This window comes from Sceloporus occidentalis, unplaced genomic scaffold (genome assembly GCF_023333645.1).
Source record: "Sceloporus occidentalis isolate IW3139 unplaced genomic scaffold, rSceOcc1.0.p SCAF_3, whole genome shotgun sequence".
NCBI lineage: Eukaryota > Metazoa > Chordata > Lepidosauria > Squamata > Phrynosomatidae > Sceloporus > Sceloporus occidentalis.
In genome coordinates this window covers 31824419-31846954 of record NW_028316983.1, presented here as the reverse complement: position 1 = coordinate 31846954, position 22536 = coordinate 31824419, and the positions used below count along the sequence as shown (strand labels likewise).

The following is a 22536-nucleotide window of genomic DNA, read 5'->3' as shown; positions in this document are numbered from 1 at the left end:
ATGATGAATCACACAGGAAATAAAGATGATCAACACTACCCCCCCTCCAGCTCTCAGGTTGACTGTATATTTGTTATACTGTATATTGTGCACCTTAGAGACCAGATAATAATGATCATTTAGTAAAATTGCACATTTCCACAAGGCCACCCCAACAAGATTAAGTGACTTGGTGGTACATGGAATACATTTTTTAAAGTTACTGAATGTGTGTACAGTCAGCCCTCTGTATCCAAAGATTCAACCATCCACAGCTTGAAAATACACACATACACAGTTCCAAAAACGCAAAGCTAGATTTTGCTATTTTATATAAGGGACACCATATTACAACATCATTGAGCACGCACAGATTTTGCTATCTGCAGGAGGGAGTGTGTATCCTGGAACCAACCACCAGTGGATGCAAAAGGCCCACTGTAGTGAGCTGGGTTTTTGCCAGCAGGGAGATGAGTTTTAGAGTCCTTGTGATAGCTGTTCAGTGTAGAAAAAGGGTGAACTTATATTAATGACCTTGTGGGGGAGCTTTAGGTTTGTTTGATTCCCCCCCCCCCCCCAAATTACCATGACACTTTGAGGCTGGGGAAAGATGAAAACTAGGAATAGATTGAGGGAATGGATTTTCTTCTGTTGCTAACTTGCTTGTGCAATTGGAGGGGGGAAAGATGGATATGTCCACAATGATTTTGTTTTCTTCCGCACTTGGGAGTCCATTCTCCATCAGTCTCATGGGGGTGAGGCTGTGTATGCAGACACTCACAAGCCCAGCGGCCCCATACAGACAGTGATGAATATTGAATTAGATCACTAGCTAGGGATAGTTTAAATAGAATTAGTTGTTTGGGGACCCAGTTCAACCACAAGGCTATGAGGCTGTTAGTGAAAGGAGTGTAATGCGTCTCTGCTGTGTATCACCTGCTGCACGATCGACCACCAATAAAACCTATGCTTTAGCAGTAATGAGGGTTAGTGTCTATCACCAAAAGAACTCTTGGGGAGGTCTGGAACTACTTGTACAGATACTTTAAAAAAAGAATCACACCAGACATATCATATACAGCACAGTAGCATAACTAGAGGGGGTGTAGGGGTGCGGATTGCACCAGTGACACCATAGAAGGGGGTGACACTCAATGAGTGCCCCCCACCTCCCTGCCATCTACCCCACACGTCCCTACCCCAAGGAAAGCCTCACATGGGTGGGAGAGAGAAGGACTGGTTCTCCCCCATCCCTGCTATGTGATGCTTTACTTGCAAGCAAAGCCACGTGCAGCAGGGACAGGGGGAGCTGGGCTTTCTCCCTTCCCCCAGTCTATTCCTAGCCTTCATATCTTTCCTCAGCCTCAAAGTGTCACGGTAATGGGGGGAGGGGGATCAAACAAACTTAAAGACCCTCCCCTACAAGGTCACTAATATACATTCGCTCTTTTTCTACACTAAACAGCTGACACAAGGACTCTAAAACCCAACTTCCTGCTGGCAAAAGCCCAGCTCACCCAGCTACTGTTCCTGCTGTGTGAAGCTTTACTTGCAAGTAAAGCCACATGTGGCAGGGAGGGGGGAGCCAGGTCTTCTCCCTTCTCCCTCCCCCCCCCCAAGACTTTACACATGGGACAGGAAGTTTTGAGCACATCCTTTTGGCCCTGTCCCCAAGGCCCCACCATGTGACACCCCAGTTTGGAACACTGCTGATACAGCATTTGTTGTTGCTGTTAACCGCCTTCGAGTAGATCTCAACTCATGGCGACCCTATGGATTAGACATCTCCAAGACTCCCTGTCCCCCACTGCTCTGCTTAATGCCTGCAACCCCATACCCGTGACCTCCTTAATAGAGTCCATCCATCTGGCATGTGGCCTTCCTACTTCCCTCCACCTTTCCCAGCATTATTGTCTTTTCCCATGAGTCCTCCCTTATGATGTGTCCGAAGTACAATAGCCTCAGCTTGGTCATTTTGGCTTCCAGGGAGGTTTCTGGCTTGATCTGCTCTAGGACCCATTCCTTTGTCCTTTTGGCTATCCATGGGATCCTCAGCACTCTTCTCCAGCACCATATCTCAAATGAATTGATTTTCTTTTTATCATCTTTCTTAACTGTCCAGTTCTTATATCCATACATGGTAATAGGCAATACGATGGATTGTATGATTCTAACTTTTGTGCTGAGTTGTATATCTTTACCTTTTAGAATCTTTTCTAGTTCTTTCATAGCCACCCTCCTTTTTCTTAATCTTCTGATTTCCTGATTACAGTCCCCATTTCTATCAATGTTTGATCTAAGGTTTGGGAATTCTTTTACTGTTTCTATTTCTTCACTGTGTAGGTTGAACTTGTGAAAGTCCTCAGTGGTCATTATTTTTGTTTTCTTTATATTCAACATTAAGCCTGCCTTTACACTTTCTTCATTGATCTTCTTTAGTAGGTGTTCCAGGTCTGTGAGGTTTACTGCTAGTACTATGGTGTCATCTGCATATCTTAGATTGTTGATATTCCTTCCTCCTATTTTCATTCCTCCTTCTTCTGTGACCAAGCCTGCTTTTCTTATAATATGTTCTACTTACAAGTTGAACAGATAGGGTGAAAGGATGCAGCCTTGTCTGACCCCTTTGCCAATTGGGAACCATTCTGTTTCTCCATGTTCTCTTCTGACTGTAGCTTCTTGTCTTGAGTACAGATTCCTCATCAGTACTGTCAGATGTGTTGGCACTCACCAGGGACATAGCCAAGGGGGGGGGGTGTCCTTAGGGTCCGGACCCCCCCTTCCATTAGAAAAATGAATGGTGCGTACTGCTGTGCCGCCGCACCCAAGCCCCATTATAATGGTGGCACTTAGTCTGGACCCCCCCCCCTTCCTAAAATCCTGGCTACGTCCCTGCACTCACATGTCTTTAAGGGCATTCCATAGACTTTCATGATCTATGCAGTCAAAGGCTTTGCTATAGTCTATAAAGCACATACTGATTTTCATGTGGAATTTCCTGGTTTGCTCCATTAGCCATCGTATGTTTACAATGTGTTTACTAATGCCTCTTCCTTTCCTGAACCCCACTTGAACCTCTGCTCTCCATGTATGGTTGGAGTCTATGGCCCGGTACAGATGAGGGGCAAAGATGGGTGGCAAAATTTTGAGCATGATTTTTCTTGCGTGGGAGATCAATGCTATGTTGTATAGTTGCTGCAGTCTCTTGTGTCTCCCTTCTTGTGGCTGGAGATGTATATTGATCGCTTCCAATCTGTTGGCCATCGTTTGATGATGATACAGCATCCTAAATGAAAAACACGAGAGCAGAGATTACAGTGCCTGCAAGGTATAACAATACTAAATGTTTATTGCTCATAGCCATAAGCCATTTCAAACAGTACATATCTGTACAGTCAATACAGTCAGTCTGTACATGAGTCCCAGTCCTGGGAAAAGAGCGGGATACAAATAAATATAATAAATAAATAAATACAATCACTATATAGTGAACAGCATAGTCACTACATACTGTATCTAAGAAATATTCATAGAATGCACAAGGTTAATGCATTCAAGGACATAGCCATATTAGTCTGGAAAATCATATGCAAAGGGATGCATCTGAGGAAGTAGCCTAAAGTCTACGAAAGCTCATGCTATCAACTTCTTTCTTTCAGTTAATCTCGAAAGTGCTACAAGGTTAATAAATGTTATTAACCATGTATTACTTACTCTACTGCTACAAGCACTATTCTATTCACAGTGTCCTCCACAAGATGAACTCAACAAGCTAATGGTGTTTACAAGTTAGCCCCAAACATGTTTGCATGCATAATATGGTGCCTTTTGTATGGCACAAGCTCCTTGCTTCACTCCAGTACAACTGTCAGAATACTGGATCCATTGATGCCATGATGGATTATTTAACATGCAATGTGGGGTGTGTGGGTGTGTATGTATCTGGTTTTAGTACTAAATCCTTCATATCTATCAGCACAAGGTTGATTTTGCAATTCTGCATTGGGCCTGAATCAACAAGATCTATTCCACTTGTGGAGTTGGCTTTTCTCATTGCAAACCTTTTGTACAGCGTTCACAGTGTTCTTCATGATAATCTCTCTCAGGATATCCTCTCAGTTGAGTGCTTTCTGCAGTACCATTTCCTGTGCTGCTTGATCTTATCTTTTTGACTGCTGGCCTCACCAAAATGTGCATGTTTGTGGCAAGTGAGCAATTTCACCTGTGGGTAAAGGACTTCTTACATGTCTTACAAGTTTGGCACAGCAAAATCTGATCCTTGAAATGAGGACACCCATAAACACATGATTTATGCTTTCTCGGTACAAGTATAATGATGATGCACAAGATACTTGGATCCTCTACAAGGAGCCACCTTGGAGCTTGTACAAGGAGAAAGGTGCAATATAAATAAAATAAATACAAACATGGAGTCAGCTTTGAGTATGTCTTTGAGTGACCTGCCTGAGCCTCCATATCCATTTTAAAGTAAGGAGAAATTCTACTAGCAGCCAATTAAATGCATGGTGTTTCATACAGTACAAGATCCCTGCCCCAAGGAGCTTACTGTCTAACACCGGACATAAGGAAACAACAGAAGGAGGAGAGGGGAAAGCAATAGCAATAGCAAGTACATTTCTATACCACTTATCAGTGAACTAAGCAATGGACTGGATGGCCCTTGCGGTCTCTTCCAACTCTATGATTCTATGATTCTACAATGTGTAAACTAATTGTCAAACCTTCCAGCTGCTTTACTTGTCACCTTCAATATGTTTTTTAAACTGCCAATGTTTTTAATTATCTTTATTTTACATTTGATTGTTTAAAAATAATATTGTTTAAAATTCTGAATGGTTTAAATTGACTTTCCCTGTATGTTGGCTTGGGCTCACACGATGTATGGCTGGATATAAACAATTTAACAGAAGAGGCCACAAGTCCATCCAATCCAGCCTGCTGCCATGCAGGAAGACACAATCCAAGCAAACAATTTAAAAAAGGAATTCCAACAAACGGACCTTTTCCAAAATGTGTATGGTCATGGTTTTAAATTGCTTCAGACTTTTCAGCTGTTTTACTTGTTAAAGTGTTCAGTATGTTTTTGGTCTGTTTATATTTCTGACTGTTTTAAATTCAAATTTTATTAAATAAAAAAATATTTTAAATTCTGTGTTGTTTTAAATTGACTTTACATGCATGTTGTTCCAAGATCCCATGATATAGGGCTGGGTATAAACATTTTAATTAATTAATTAATTAATTAATATTAATAATAAGAGAGATTGTCAACTGGAAAGCAGCCTCCATTAAGTCAACACTTTCTTCTCTCTCTCTCTCATCTTACAACTCCTGCTTTTACGGCTTCCTTTTTCTTGCACGGTCAGATGTTTTCAAAACCTACACCTTGAGTGGATGTGGAACACAAAATCCTGATGCAACACAGGGAACCCTTTCACATGGCACACTTACAGCTGTATGAATCCACTGTAGTTGCCATGGCAACATCCTAGGGAATGCTGGGATTTGTAGTTTAGGCAGGATGACCAGATGTCCTAACTGTCTGCAAAGGAGGACAAGGCACCGGAAAATGCAGGACATTCAAGAAAGTGATGCAGGCCGTTACAAAATAAAAGCTAAAAACACTCATATAAATATGAATCCATGCTTTTTAGTCATGCTCAAAAGTGGAGGACATTTTGGAATACCTCCTGGACAGAAGGCTGAATTGGAGGACAGGTCCTGAAAAAGGAGGTCACCTGGTCACCCTGAGTTTAGGAAGATGGATTCTCACTGTAAGTGAGAGCCAGCATGGTGTAGTGGTTTGAGTTTTGGACTATGACTCTGGAGACCAGGGTTCAGTTCCCAGCTTAGCCATGGAAACTCACTGGGTGATGATGGGCAAGTCACACCTTCTCAGCCTCAGAGGAAGGAAATGGCAAACCTCCTCTGAACCAATCTTGCTAAGAAAACCCCAGGATAGCTTCGCCTTAGGCTCACCATAAGTCGGGAACAACTTGAAGGCACACAACAAAATTCTCACCATACTCAACCAGAGAGCTCTAGAATCATAGAATCATAGAGTTGGAAGAGACCACAAGGGCCATCCAGTCCAACCCCCTGCCATGCAGGAAATCACAATCAAAGCATCCCCAACAGATGGCCATCCAGCCTCTGCTTAAAGACCTCCAAGGAAGGAGACTCCACTACACTCCGAGGAAGTGTGTTCCACTGTCAAACAGCCCTTACTGTCAGGAAGTTCCTCCTAATGTTGAGGTGGAATCTCTTTTCCTGCAGCTTGCATCCATTGTTCCGGGTCCTGTTCTCTGGAGCAGCAGAAAACAAGCTTGCTCCCTCCTCAATATGATATCCCTTCAAATATTTAAACAGGGCTATCATATCACCTCTTAACCTTCTCTTCTGCAGACTAAACATTTCCAGCTCCCTGAGTCTTTCCTCATAGGGCATGGTTTCCAGACCCTTCACCATTTTAGTCGCCCTCCTTTGGACATGATCCAGTTTCTCAATGTCCTTTTTGAATTGTGGGGCCCAGAACTGGACACAATATTCCAGGTGGGGGCTGACCAGAGCAGAATAGAGTGGCATTATTACTTCCCTTGATCTAGACACTACAGTGGTACCCCGGGTTACGAAAGTAATCCGTTCCGCGGAGCCCTTCGTAACCCGGAAACTTTCGCTAGCCGAAAAAGCCCATAGGCTTTAATAGCGAAAGCCGCGATTCCGGGTGAAATCGCGCCGAAAAGCACCAAAATTTCTTTCGCAACCCGGAATAACCTTCGTAACCCGGAAATAATTAATTAATTGAATTTTTTTCGTAACCTGGAAATTTCGTAAGGCGGCGCATTCGTATCCCGGGGTACCACTGTATACTTCTTTTGATGCAGCCTAAAATCGCATTGGCCTTGTTAGCTGCCGCATCGCACTGTTGACTCATGTTCAACTTGTGGTCTACTTGGACTCCCAGATCCCTTTCACATGTTGTCTCCTTAAGCCAGGTGTCCCCCTCCCTATATCTGTGTATTTCATTTTTCCACCCTAAATGCAGTACCTTACATTTCTCCCTGTTGAGGTTCATTTTGTACCCTAACCCTAACCCTATTGCCTCACAAACCCCAAATTATAAACCCCATGATTCCCTGGGATGTGGCCATAGCAACGATTAAAGTGGAATGACAGTGCTATACAGTAATAGTATAGTGTGAAAAGACTGATCACCCCCTGACTCAATTATGGAGGATGATGCTTTCTTTCAAAGAGAAATAACACCACTTTCTTAGTCTTTCTGGTGTGAATGTGTTGTTCTCTCTGGGCCTTGTTGATCTCTCCTCTTTCCTGTTCTCCAGACTCTAAGCAAGGCGATTTTGGACTTCTGGGCTGCATCTGCACTGCAGAAAAATGCAGTTTGACATTGCTTGAACTGCCATGGCTCCATCGCATGGAATCCTGGGATTTGTAGTTTGCCCCCCCCCCCATCCTCCCTATTGTCTAGAATCTAAGCCAGGAGAATCTGGACTCCTAGGCTGCTGCCACTTTATTGTTGTTGTTGGGTGCTGTTTTATGGTGCCCCTAGGGAGTCATGGCAGTTAAAGCGGTGTAGTTTTGTACTTTTATGTGTAACCTTCCCTGTCAGAAAGCACTAGTGCTGCAACAAACTACAAATCCCAGGATCCCATAGCATGGAGCCATGGCAGTTAAAGTGGTGTAGTTTTGTACTTTTGTGACATATGTAGACTGTTCTAAAACGTGTATGTCTTATTTGTCCTTTTAAGCTGTTGCATGTTTTAATCAATATGTTTAATTGATGGTAAAGTGGGGTACTTTTTTTTTGAGATGTCGACTTTTTGTTTATTTATTTATTTATATCCCGCCCTTCAGCCCTAATGGCTCTCAGGGCGGCTTACAATTATTATTTTTAATCAGACAGTTCCCTGCCCTCAGGCTTACAATCTAAAAGACACAAAACAAAAGGAGAAGGGAATGATGGAGGGAAAGGAGATGAGGTCCAGTGGTTCTTCTCTCCCTCTGAGGCCTGGACCAAGGCAGATGGATTGGATTTTAAAACAGTCTATGTCTTATTTATCCTTTGAAGCTGTTGCGTGTCTTTGATTAATGTGTTTTTTTGTTGTCATTCCTTGCCTCAGTCCATGGGAAGAAGTGGTTAGAAGCAACAACAACAACAACATACTGATACATAATAATAATAATAATATGATGATGTAGTCTTCCCTGTCAGGGAGCCCTAGTGCCACAACAAACCCCAAACCCCAGCACTGCATAACACGGAGTTGTGGCAGTCAAAGCAGTGTACTTTTGTGACACTTAAACCGGTCTCAAACCGCCTCAACTCCCTTAGTGCAGACATTTTTCTTGGCCAGAGAGTGGAGGCTTGGGCACACACACCTTCTAGCCACTACACATTCACATATACACAAAACACACAAAGTGTGTGTGTGTGTGTCTGTGTGTGTGGGATCTTTATCGCCCTCCTCCTGTCTCTGAGGAGAAGGAGGAGAAAGAAAGAGGGCGGAAAAAAGGAGCAGGAAAAGACGAAGAAGGGGAGGCGAAAGAGGGAGAGGCAGAGAGCCTTTGGCAAACGGCTTCCAAGGAGCTGAGAGAGAGGGGAAGAGGGGCATTATTATTATTATTATCATCATTATTATTATTATCATTATTATTTCCCTCCCCTCCCTCCTCCATTGGAGAGGAGGGAAAACAACAACAACCACCAGAGGAAAGCACTGAAAGAAAATGGTGCAGCGAAGCCCTCCTCCTCCTCCTTCCATTTCTTCTTCTTGGAGGCCCTTTTGGACGGCGAAGGAGTTGAGGCTCCCGAAGGAGGCGAAGAAGGACCTGAAAACCCCCCGAAAGAGGCTCTTCTGAAGGGGAAAAGACTTCCAGCCATCGCCTCAGGAGAGGTGGCTGCGGGGGATAAAATACATACATATATACCCCTCCTCCTCCTCCTCCTCCTCCGAGGCATCCCTTCCAAGTTCTGATCCCCTCCTCCATTTTCAGTTGTGTTGCCCCTTCTATTGTGGGGGAAAGGACACACACACACACTCTTGTGTTTTCATTCCTCGTTTATTATTTTGTCCTTCGGGTGGGAGCAGCCGCCATGGCTGCAGCGTCGTCCTCGTCTCCGTCTCCTTCGTCTTCGTCGTCCCTCTTCCCCGCGAACAACAACGGGCCCGGCCTCAGCCTCCTGCTGCTGCTCCCGGGCGAAGCCGAAGCCCTGCGCCTCTCCCGCAGCCTCGAGGTCGGCACCGTCATGACGCTCTTCTACCCGAAGAAGTCCCAGAGGCCCGAGAGGAAGACCTTCCAAGTCAAGCTGGAGACCAGGCAGCTCGTCTGGAGCAGGGGCTCCGACAAGGTCGAAGGGGCAAGTAAGTCGGGCCGCTTTTTGCGCCTTTCCAGACACACACACACACACAACAACACACAACACAAAGGGCTGCATCCGCACTGCGGGGACGAATCCGGTTTGGCACCGATTTGGTTGGCGTGGCTCCATGCTGTGGGATCCTGGGATTGGTAGTTTGTTAACACACACACACACGAAGGTCCCATACTCTTGTGTCTCTTGTACTCTTGGCAGCATCTGCACTACAAAAACAGTCCAGTTTGGCATTGATTTGATTGCCATGGCTGTGTGCTGTGGAATCATGGGATTGGTACATTATTGTGGCTCTCTCTCTCTCTCTCTCTCTCTCACACACACACACAGGTAAAAACTGATGAGTGTAGGTCTTATTCCTATACTCTTGTGTGTCTTGTAGTCTTGGCTGCATCTGCACTACAAAACAATCCAGTTTGGCAGTGATTTAATTGGCATGGGACTCCATGCTGTGGGATCCTGGGATTGGTAGTTTGTTATGACACACACACACACACACACACACACACAGAAAACTGATGAGTGTAGGGTTTACTGCCATACTCTTGTATGTCTTTGGCTGCATCCACACTACAGAAAGAACCCAGTTTGGCACTGATTTAATTTCCATGGCTCCATGCTGTGGAATGCTGGGATTGGTAGTTTGTTATGACACACACACATATACAAAGGTGAAATCTGATGAGTATAGGTCTTACTCCCATACTCTTGTGTGCCTTTGGCTGCATCCAGTTTGGCAGTGATTTAATTGGCATGGGGCTCCATGCTGTGGGATCCTGGGATTGGTAGTTTATTGTGTGGCATGCACACATGTACACATACAAAGGTGAAAACGGATGACTGTACGTCTTACTCCCATACTCTTGTGTGTCTTACTCTTATACTCTTGGCTGCATGTGCACTGCAGAACCCGTCCAGTTTGGCACCAATTTAATTGCCATGGCTTCATGTTGTGGAGTTCTGGGATTTGTAGTTTTTGGGAGAAATTGTGTCTTCCCTGTCTACAGATCCCATGATTCCTTTGGATGGAGCCATGGCTATTAAAGTAGTGTCAAACTGGACGATTTCTGCAGTGTGGATGCAGCCAGAGACACACAAGAATATGAGAGAAAGATCCATACCTTTCTGTTTTGATCATTGCGTGTGTGTAAAGTTCCTTAGAAACTGAAGCTATAACCAGAGAGTAAACTCTTATTTGACACAGGGTATATCTACATTGAAGGGATAACACAGTTTGACACCACTTTAACTGCAGGGCTCCATCCCATACAATCCTGGGATTTGTAGTTTTGTGAGGCACCCAGCACACTTTGGCAGAGAATGCTAAACACCTTGTAAAACTGCAGATCCCAGGATTCCATAGGATGGAGCTACAATGCTTAAAGCAGTTCAAACTACATTATTACTACAGTGTTTATGCACCCAAGTAAACATGCAAAAAACAGTTAGTTTTGAATGAACACTGTTGAAGTAGCAAAATGCCACTAATGATCTTAAGAAATTTGTAAATACATTTGTGGACTAAAAGTATGGAGAGGAAAGAATCCCACCCTTGGTAACCTGCCAGTGAATATTGTGCATGTCTTTTCTATAGACCCTTTGGCGTATGGAGAATTAGCAGTGGTGACCCTTCTGGTCATTAGAGTATTTGATTTAGCATTGGGTTCAAATAGCTCTTAGGCCTAAAGCTAAGTGGCTGGACTTGGGCCACTTATTATTTCTCAACCTAGCCTAACCTTGCAGTATAGTTGCAACAGAAATACTCTCCTTCACTTGATTGTGTGGAAGTTGCTGCTTGAAGATGTGCAAGATGTTCCCAGGGGTAGCTGCCTTTTAAAGAGGAGTAGACAAAGGTCCAAAACACACTGCAGAAATAATCCAGTTTGAGACCACTTTCACTGCCCTGGCTCAGTGCTAGAAAATTCTGGGAACTGTAGTTTTGTGAGACATTTAGCCTTCTCTGTCAGAGAGCTCCGGGGCCACCATAAACTACAACCCCCAAGATTCCCTAGCACTGATCCAGGTCAGGCAGTTAAAGTGGCCTCAAACTGGATTAGTTCTGCTGTGTGTGTTTTGGACCCATGTCAGGGAGCTATATCCGTGGTTGGTCATCTATAATGGTAAAATGGAATATTTGTTAGATCTCAGAAGACCAGTTTCTAGGATCAATAGTAAGTAGTAGGATTCATTTAATGGTCTACTTACAGGCTTCCCAGAAGTATCCAGTTCATCACTGTAGGAAGTGAGACAAGACAGTAGACTTCAGTCTAATTAACAGGGCATTTCATCTAATTACAAAAAGGTATAGAGGCAGCTATGTATGCTGCCCCGGACATTAACAAACAGGCTAGGCCCTAATCCTCAATGCGACCAATGATTGCTGATGGAGAATAAAGTATTGTAGGTTTCCAAGTTGGACAAAACTCTGCCTAAGTGTTCAGCTTGATGAGGAGTTGTGTATTCTCCCTAAGGTTGTCTGCTTTGTTTTTAACATACCTAAGCATTTGGCACGCCTGTAAGAAACATATTCCAATTCCAATATGCCTTTAGCTCAAACAGTGGTGCAGAGACTGGAATTGGTTTGGATTTGGTTGCTTGCCAATTCAGGAACAACTTTGAGGGTTATTTTTTTTAATTTTTTTTTAAAAATATGGATTATAACAACTTTTGTTGTTGTGGGTCTCCAAGTCCTTTTCAACTTATGGCAACCCTAAAGTGAACCTATTACAACGTTTTTCTTGGCAGAATTTGTTCAGAGGTCGTTTGCCCTTGTCCTCCTCTGAGGCTGAGAGAGAGTGGCTTGCCCAGTATCACCCAGTGGGTTTCCATGGCTGATGCCCTGGTCTCTGGAGTCATAGTCAAGCCACTACATCCTGCTAGCTTTTTTCCCCTCAATGAAAAAAGTTAGTCTTGATCACTGAACAGTTCCTCATATTCCAGAGCTCCCTCTTGGAGGCTTCAAAGCTGCAAGAAGAAAAGAGATTTCCTATTTTTCACATATTAATGTCCCAGAATTTTGTTCTGGACTTAATCTGTCGGGAAGCAGCTGGGTTTTGTGTTTCATATTCTCTGGTTTGAATGTGGGCCTTTATGTTTTTGTGTGTGAGCTTTTTTTAATAAAAAAAATGCAGTATTTTTAAAGAATAAAATTGGGGGAATGAATTTTTGAAAGCGTGTAAAGATTTTAGAAATTTATTCGAAGGCTTTTTTAGCAGCAAGTTCCAACTCATAATTCCTATAGGAAAGCAGTTAACCGGTAACCGGTCGACTGTGGTGCTTAACATTTGCTTCCAAGTGACTAGACAAAGAAGGTGCTGTAAAATGTGGATGTTCTTTAAATGAGTAACTAATTGTACACTCCACTGCCTCTGTATTTGCAAGTAAGCCCCTCTAAGTCAAAAATATCTTACTCTCAGAGAAGTGCAATTAGAGCTCTGAGGTCCTTCAAAATGCTTGAGAAAACTAATTAGTATAAGCTTTGTTAGGCAAGTAGCTATTATGAACTTCTTTTCAAGGCTTAATTTCTCCATTTCCAAACTTTTAACACTACACTAATGATTTTTTTTCTATTATGTATTAAAAATCTAGTATTCTATGGAATTCAAATCATAACTCTTCTGTGAACGTCACATTTTGAGAAGTAAATCTAGATCTGCTTGGGGATATAAAACTAAACAGTCCAAGAAACCCTTTAGTCTCACTTTTGTCTTTATCCTAGCAGTGAGATCATTTGTACCTGAAGCTGCAGAAGTCTGGGATATTAGAATCCCAGGCCAGATAAAAACAAGGAAATGGGCCACTGAGATAGCAACACCCCTTTTGCTTTTTAAAATTTTCCTGGTACTAGATACCAATCTGCAAAGTAAACAGTCTCCATGGTACCTTCAAGACTAATAGGTATCTCATGATCTAGGGGTACAACTCACTATGTCAGCTGCATGAAGCATTGTTAGTATGCAAAATAATTTGTATACCTGTCTGTTGGTTTATATTTTTAACCATGCACATATACACACATATTAACAGCAAAGCTTCAGAACCAAGAAATTTAAGAAGTATTCTTTGGGTCTTTTTAAAAGAAAGACAGCCTCTTACATTTGATATCACTTCGGTCCTACTATTTATTGCTCTCTCTCCTCCCTTATCCGTTATAAAGAACAGCCGATAATTCTGTTGGTCTTTAAGAAGCTTGTTTTTGCTGCATCAGACTAACATGGCTGCTCCTCTGGAATCTCTAAAGTATGAATGCTAATCTCTTAGACAAACTATTAGTAACCAATTCATCACTCTAGCTAGCAGATGTTTTCACAGCTGGATGGTATGTTGGTTACCCTCTTGTAATCTTCCTGTAAACCTTGTGAGATGGGCCTTTAAACTTACTAATTTAATATCTGTCAAAATTTAATTTGCATTAATTTGAGAAACAATGTAACAATTTAAAGTGGGCTTTCCTGAAAAATAGATTTATAGTCTGGAAGACATCCTTTCTGTCACAGAGCTCTTTGTGGACATTAATGCTCCACTGGGGGCAGGGAGAGTAATTTTCCTTCCATGCAGCCCTGTGGGCTGGGATTGATGGGATCCTCTTTCTCTTTCTCAGAGCTTTAAGCTGAACATATGCTATTGGGTAGGTGTCAAAGGTTTGTGAGAAAGCACTGCTGCAAAGTCTGTAGAGCCAAGATTTGCACAGGAGGGTATTCCTCTGGAGAGAGGTGGAAGACATTTGACCCCGAAACTCCCCAGCTGTACTATTTGAAAGGTAGCAGCAGCTCTCACTGCTGAATTTTGCTGGCAGCCCTGTAAAAAACAGTTTCCTCTTATAACAAAGAAAAAAATGTTCTTTCTTCAAAGTCTTTTTAAAAAAGATGTACAAACATTTTGAGTGATCATGTAATAAAATCATACCTCAGAAATCTGTAAAGGATTGGAATGTTTCTCTTTGGATTTGTGTGATCTGTGAATGTGATCCAGTGTTATCCATTTACCTGGTTGTACTTAGTTGCATGCCACAGGGTACTTTTAAGCACGTGTATTTATTTCTCTTATAAATAATTTTTATTTAATTATTGCACATATATCCTGAATTTCTCCCTAAATGGGATCCAAGGTGGCTTACAATAATTTTAAAAAGGTGCAACTAAAACATTAATTTATAAAAGTTAAAGAATTAAACATCAACATAATTAAAAGTGTGCATGATTAAAAACATTATTAAAAGCACCTAAACACTTAAAGCCAATTTGAAACACATTTTCAATAAAAAGATTGAAATACACACACAGTTTTAAACTGATCATTCATAATATGATTTTGTGTCGTGTCTTTTTAGATTGTAAGCCTTAGGGCAGGGAACCGTCCAATTAAAAAGATTGTATGTACAGCGCTGTGTAAATTTACAGCGCTTTATAAATAAAGGTTAATAATAATAATAATAATAATAATAATATGCAAGTTGCCACTTAGTGATGACAGTTTCAGTAAATACATTTACAAACCATCCAGTTTTCCTAATAATATTGTAAAACTTTTCATGTTAAGCAAGTAAACCTTTCAATCTTGCCTTGTTCACAACACAATAAGAATAGGAGAGGAATACATTCAGTTCTCAGTTTAATTTGTAAGTATAGTACTTAATTTGACACCTTCAAACCAATAAATGAACAGGAATGCTTTTGGAATTTGCACTTATCTGAATTTTGCAGTGGAATTCTCTCTTCAAAAATTGTATATAGCAATGCTTATATTAAAAACACAAAGTACACATGAGGATTTTATTTATTTATTTATTTATTTTGTTTTTATCCCACTTTTCTCCCAAAAAGGGAGAAAACACATTAAAACAACATTTAAAAAAATTAAAATAGCCTAATTAAAGAATGAAAAGTTAAACATTTTAAACATACAACATTTAAAGCATACAAAGGTTGAAAATAATCTAAATCACACACACCTCCCCTTAAAACCAGGCCTGCATGATTTTAAAAAGCATGCTGCAATAAAAATGTTTTTGTTTGACGGTGAAAGGCCAGCAGGGAGGGGGCCAGCCTATCCTCCTGTGGAATATATATTAACTTGTATCGTTTTTAAAAAATGTTCCTCAAATATGTATATTAGACATGTAAAATGTGTCTGAATTTTTATGCAATTAAAAGACCTCAGTGCTTGGGCAAACTGAATTTAAGATTTGGGAAAATGTGGCATTTGGAGAAATTGACAGTTTTCTCAAATTTCAGTTGCTTTTCTCAAGATAGTCTGTACTTGGAGGTCCCAAGTTCCAAAGTACTGTACATGTATTGTGTCAGTTGTAAAAGGTATATGGATTTGTTATAATACACTAGCCATGCTACTAGAGAATTCTGGGAATTGTAACCCAAAAAAGTGAGATTTCTTCATTCTCAAAATAAGATGCTGGGATGCCATTATGCAAATTACTTCTAATTCCCACTTTGTCCAGGGCCTGCAATGATACACATTGGGGCTGCAACAGGGTTGTAGAGTGTACATTTTGGGGGATGATGGAGCTGCATTTGTTTTGGTCCCCTATCACATGTTGGTCTTACTCCCAATATAGTTGAGGACAGAGGGCTGCTGAATATGCTTTATTAAATATATTACAGCAAACAGTGAAAGCATTAATTTTGGCCTATTCTTTACTGTAGAATGGCCTTACATTAACTATTAACAAATGTTATAGGGCTTTCTGTATTGGGTTATATTTTGTGGTGCGGTTCCAAACAAAACACTTAGCCTAGCACTTAACTGAACGATAGAATGCGTGAGGACAAAGAGCCAATAAGTGGATCTTCTCTTCGATAAATCAATCACCATTTGGTTATGGAACTGGCTCCGTAATCTACCTCTCTAGTAATAGTGCATCCTGCTTAGTTGCAGGTTTCTTTAGTCATTCTCTACATGGTTAGGCTCTTCATCACTATGGAAACAGTGAGAAAGCAGCATCATGTCTGCCATAATGGGAACATTGTTTTTCCACAGCAGGCTAGCATCAGAAGTAGTCAACCTTGCTTGACAGTGCCAGGGAAGTTTGCACTGGAGTCATGCTTAGTTGGATGCTTTAAAGGATAGGCAGACCTTCAGTCTCGCCCTATACAGTATCAACCAGAGATGTGCTAGTAGATCATGATTTATCTTCTACCTAGTGGTGATTCAGTCAGACCCTTTGCCCAAAGGAAGAACTTCTATGCAGGACATGGGTAGAGCATCTGTAGCAGATGGCAGTCACAGCTTCAGTACTCCTAGGTCCAGGACCTAGGAACTCAGCATTTTCCCAAGTAAGGACTGAGACAGACTGCCTGAAAATGGCGGTCTGTAGGTGCCCGCTTTAACTCCGGAGGGATGCCGCAGCTGCCAAACTGTGCGATGTCCCTCCGGAGTAAAAAGCACCCAGTTCTTCTGGGTTCTTTTTGCGGCGCCCGGGTTACGTCATGCATGATGTAAGCAATGCACTGTGACGCACGGATGCTGCGTGTTGCTTACATAAAGATGACGGCCCCTGTATGGACAGGAGGCTGCCATTAGGCCGCTATTAGGCCAACGCCCGCACGTACTAGGGTTCTGGAGCATGTGGTTGCCATGTGCTCCAGAAACCTAGTTTTGGCAGCAAGATGGTGCTTTTGGCCCGTCTGTCTCTGGCCAAAGACTGCTTTTCTTTCAGACAGCTCTTACAGTTGTGAAGCTTCGAATGCTTAGGCCAAAATCCACTTTGCTCCTTTTGTATCAGTTCAGGTCCTGCCCTGTGAAACAAGTCTGTTCCATCTTCTGTTTATAAACACTTAAAAGGTACCCCCCGTTGCCTAAATGCATAGGTCTCTCTCTCTCTCTGGCTTTGCTTTGCGAACGAAGATTGAGGAAGGACTCATCCGTGCTTTGTACAAGCGCATTGGTGGCTAAAAAGGCCAATCCAGAACAAACAGGTCCGGTTGCAGAAAGCACAGCGGAAAGTCTCCTTGGGTGATATTTCCAGGTTGTGGTTCTTTCGAGACTCGTTCGCCGTGAGCTTTCGAAAAAGGCTGCAGCATTGTGGATAGTGCGTCTCCATGCCTCCCGATGCGAGGCCAGGGCGGACCATTGTTGGTGATCAATTTGGCCAAGCCTGAGATGTTGTTTCAGGGAGTCATTGTATCTCTTCTTTGGGGCGCCCCTCTTACACTGACCCGTGGCGAGTTCACCGTAGAATACTATTTTTGGGAGGCAATGGTCCTCCATCCTAGAAACGTGTCCTGCCCGTTGCCTAAATGCATAGGTACAGTCTAGAATTCTAACTGCTCCCAATTCTGGATTATTGGTGGCAATATTTCAAAAGGGTTCAGGAATCGGTGTTGATGTCTCCCATTCTAGAGGGATATCAAAACCTGTGACTCCCAATCTTTTTGGGAACATTGCCACCAGAGATCTAGATCTGAGCAGGTGAGTTCTAGACTATGTGCTTATGCTTTTTGTGTTTTGACATCCATTCACAGTGTGTGGATTTCCTTTCCGAAAAAACATGTTATTTAGTTCTGTTTCTTTTACTGTAGGAGTATTGTATCTACTTTTGGTAGCTTGAGTAGTGTGTTTGGAAATGGGTAAGTAGTTTGAGCATTATATACTGAGATTCTGGAGATCAGGATTCAAATCACCACTCAGCCATCGAAACTGACTGAGTGACCCCGAGCGTGTCACATTGTCTCATCCCAGAGGAAGACAAAAGCAAACCCCTCTGAACCACTCTTGCCAAGAATACCCTGTGATAACTAGGACTGACCCTGCTTGGTTGCCTAAATCTGACAGGATCTGGTGGCTTCTTACAAAGGAAGATGAAATAATTAAGGTGTAATAATGAAATCATGCCATGTTAATAATTTCACATGCTTGTTTTGCATTCAGTCTGATCCTTTTACAGCAAGACCCATAACAGACTTGCATATTGTAATTATCACTCTCTAGAATGTTTTTTAAAAAATAGATGAGATTGTGGATTCAATCCAATCATTTTGCAGCCACTCTACCTTCCAGCCTTTATGCATTACTTCCACTTGCTTTTCCACCCGTATGTAAGTAACTCGGGTATCCATTCCCAGATGATATAATTTTTTAATGGCCTATTGCAGGAAATAAGCAACATGCAATCTACAGGTAGCCTTTGGCCATAGCAGTACAATTTGGGAACCATTTAGAGTTCTACATGCCATTATATTTTACTTGTATTATTCCCAACATGTAATTGCAGAGAAAAATGTTGCATCATATAGCGCAAATGCAAGAAGTAGTTAACTTTCATAGCACATTTTAGAACACAGCAACTGTAAACATCTTATGTGAGATGAATGAATCAGTCAGTTTTAATTTCTCTTATTATCTTATTTTTCAGATTTAAGTTTGATATGTTCCAGATTTTGAGAATTTTTGCATTTCAGTGTTTGGTTCAACCTGAACTTTGATCATTTTCTTTTAAAATTCATATGAAAATTTGTATTTTGTTTTTGAGTATACTTTTCCTAATTTGTAAATCTTGTTACATAATTTTACTTAATATATAATTTTTGCAAACAATTTTCCAATTATAATGCATTTTTCAACATTATTTTCACTATTATGCATATTTTTCTACCCTCTTTTCTTTAGTATGTTCACTTTTATTTGTGTTCTTTGACTGGAGAATGCTATTTAAGAAAGAGAAAGGTGAATGTCAAATGATAACGCAGGCTCGAAACAGACAAGCTAAATAGAGCAGCTTCCAGCCACTTCGGGGACGTGGTGTTTACATGATGCATGCCTCCGATGCGGCCAGAAGTCACCAGCAAAAGGAGTGGATTTAATCTGCTCTTGCTGGCAGCCCATTTAGGACTGTGGCAGCGGCCCGTTTTGGGAGCAGGCCATACAGTTGCTTGGAGCTGCCCCTTTTAGGCTAGATTGTGGCCATGGCAAACAGATGCCTGGTCCCAATCCAGCCAGATTTTGCCCCAAAAAGGAGCGATAAGATCCGCTCCTCTGGGGGAAAAAAAAAAGCCGCCCCTTCTGAAGAGCCAGCTTTTCCCCCGGAAGAGCCGGCTCTGGGGCATATAAACGCCACACCCCCAAGCAGGAGAGAAGCCGGCTGGCGTATAATCGCTGGTCCAACTTCTGTCTGGCATGGGGGCATGGTGCATCTAAACGCTATGCCCCCCAAGCCAGCCCCAAGATGGCCAAAATGGGCCATCCACCCTGTCACTGATATAAACTAATTTTGTTTGACAACTGCTTTGGCTGTAAAAGTGACCTGCAAATTATATTAGTCATATGAGATTAAAATGACATCTTCAATAAGGCTGATTAATTTATTCCATGTTAGAATTGACTGTCCACTTGTTCCTGAATTTTTCAATCACTGCAATCTCCAGTTGAGGAATCAAGATATCAAGAAATGTTCAGTTGATCATGATGGTCTTCCTCTATTTTTTTCCCCTAGAGTTTGAAATCTATTTGTTAATTTCATGTAGAGTTAACTCATTGAATCAATGGGCTTTAAATAAGTGTTGACTTTATTTTCCATTCATTCTAATTGGCACCAATAATTTAACTTGAGGTTTAGAGAACATTTTTTTAACAAATTCCATTCCTATCTATAACTAACAAGCTTTATATATTTTAATATATACGCAAATACAGATTTTATACTTTTAGGTAAAGATTATGAATTCTTACATGTATTTTTTTCTCTTGCTTTTCAGTATACTATTTACATTTATTAATAACCTCCAACCACACTATTGCCCTTCTAGTTTTCTGTGTGCCTGACTAATGCATCAGGCACTTACTAATAATATTCTTAAAGTAGCAGAAACTGTAAAAATGAATTAACACTTTCCTTTGCCCTTCCATCTGCCTTTATTAATTATCCCAGGGTGGTGAGTGATATAAACCGTAATAATTAAAACTCTAATAATTACAGCTGTGTGACTGAAAATCTGTATGCTGAATCTTAATAAAGTCTTCCCATCCGCCCCTTGCTACCATAGCTTCAAAACTTTATATAGTTATTTTGCACCTGGAATTTTCAATTACCACTATTATTATTTTTCTACAACTTGGCTGAAAACTGGTAGAACAGATTTCTGTTAAGTGGCTGTGAAGTTTTCAATTTAACATATTGCCCTAAGGTACCAAAGGTGAGTTTTAACGACAAAGCAAAAACTTTCTTCCATGAACATTTCTACTGTTCTGGAGACTGAAAGTTTGCATCCTTTTTTGATGATTACTTTCTGTGTGTTTAGGGGAATTATAGCTCTGCTGAAACAGTATGAGAGAAATGGGGGCAAGGATAGCATGCAATCAGTCACCAATTTATTCTCTCCCTTTTTTGTTTGTTTGTTGGTTGAACCTGGACTGGATAGAAGGGAGACCATCAAAGAAAGCTTCTAGAATATTAGGCCAGACTGTATCATCAACATCTAGTGATGACCTACTGTCTAAATCAGACTTTATCAGTCAATTCATCAGTCACTTTTATTTATATCTCACGAATGAGACTCAAGGTAGCTTACAGTTGAAAAAGAAAGACAAGAATAACTGTATAGAGCTAAAAACATCCAAAACATTGAGATAACACTAAATTGTCTATAACATTAAAACCATATAAAACATTAATTTAAAATACATACATTAACAAACAATACAGCACGAAAGCAGAAAACCTATTACAGGTTGTGTCTTTCTCACCCAGAATTCCAAAATCTGAAATACTCCAAAAACCAAAACTTTTTTCATGGGTTGCTGAGATAGTGACATCTTTGCTTTCTGATGGTTCAATGTATACAAATTGTTTCTTGCACAATATTATTTAAAATGTTGTACAAAATTACTTTCAGGCCCTGTGTATAAAGCGCACATGAAACATAAATGAATTTTGTGTTTAGATGTGGGGCACATCTTATGTATGGATACTGTATGCAAAGGTGAGCCAGTGTGACATAGTGGTCTGAGTATTGGACTAGGTATCTGGAGACCAGGGATCAAATTCCCACTCAGCCATGGAAATATTATGTATACAATTGTCTGCCATTATGTGTATGAGGTGCATATGAAACATACATGAATTTCATATTTAGACTTGGATCTTATTATGCATATGCAAATATTCCAAAATTGAAAAATCTGAAATCCAAGGCACCTCATAACAAGATAAAAATAGGAGAGATGTAAAGGCACTAAGGTATAACTTTAAAGCACAATTAAACAGTTCATCATATTAACCCGAATAAAAAACAGTTGGAAAGTGCATGGGGGGGGGGGGGTAAGGATATCATTTTACATTAAAGGACCCTTCCTCAAAAGCTATATTGTCTGAAGCATGTCAGAATACAACAGTCCTTGTCTGCCAGTGAAGGTGCAGTAGAGATGGAGCCCAACCTCCTGAGGAAAGGAGGTTCACAGCATGGGAACAGCCATCAAGAATCCCCTTTCATACAAGACGAAACATGACTGTGTAGGTGGTGGGACCAAGTTAGGCTGAAATATGGTGACTGGTCGAAGTTCACATGCTAAAGATCATGGCTGAATGGAGATTTGTGTGATTTGGGCAAGAAAGATCTAGGATAGATGAATCTTACTTGCTCCTCTTCTCAGTCACCATGGCCCACTCACCCTATACCATTCTGGCTCTCTAGAGCTGTTTACTACCTGTGTATTGACTTCTGTCTGGTTTACAGTAGCTCAGCAACCCATGAAAGCTCTTCCACAGTGGCAAAAACTCAAATAATGTCTTTACGTATCTCAGGCTGCCAAAGGAATAAACTCTTATAGAACATGGCCACAAAGCTCGAAAAACCCACAAAAAACTAAAGAAGGCAGTGTTTGTGTGTGTGCATGCAAAGGCATATGTACAAGATAAGAACTTAGAAGCAGCACATTAGAAGAAATAATGTTACTTGAATAGCACATTAGGTTTGGGGTAATAAGGGCATAACAGTGCTTTAAAAAATAAGTTGTAACATTAATGTTAACACGTATGGAGGGAATGAGCAACGTCTATCTCTTAATTTCCAAAAAAAGTTTCAAAATGGGTAATTTTGGAATATTTCTTGCCTTTTTTTCTTTTTTTAAAGTATTGTTAATTATTTTTAAAGTAAGTCAAAAATTGCATGCCATTCAAAAAGATGGAGAAGATA

The 22536-nt window shown here is 41.1% G+C and overlaps 1 protein-coding gene across 5 annotated transcripts in view; it reads left to right on the top strand.

The window, feature by feature from the left end:
- The first annotated feature begins 8803 nt into the window (after nucleotides 1–8803).
- The window catches only part of PLCG1 (phospholipase C gamma 1), a 128864-nt gene continuing 115131 nt past the window's right edge, over nucleotides 8804–22536 (top strand). For 4 of the 5 annotated variants that reach the window (XM_089513972.1, XM_089513975.1, XM_089513970.1 and 1 more), the window contains exon 1: nucleotides 8804–9383. In XM_089513972.1, the coding sequence (XP_089370098.1) occupies nucleotides 9116–9383 (268 nt within the window). In that variant the 5' untranslated portion in view covers nucleotides 8804–9115. The remainder of the gene's footprint in view (nucleotides 9384–22536) is intronic. The other variant, XM_089513973.1, reaches the window with a different exon arrangement.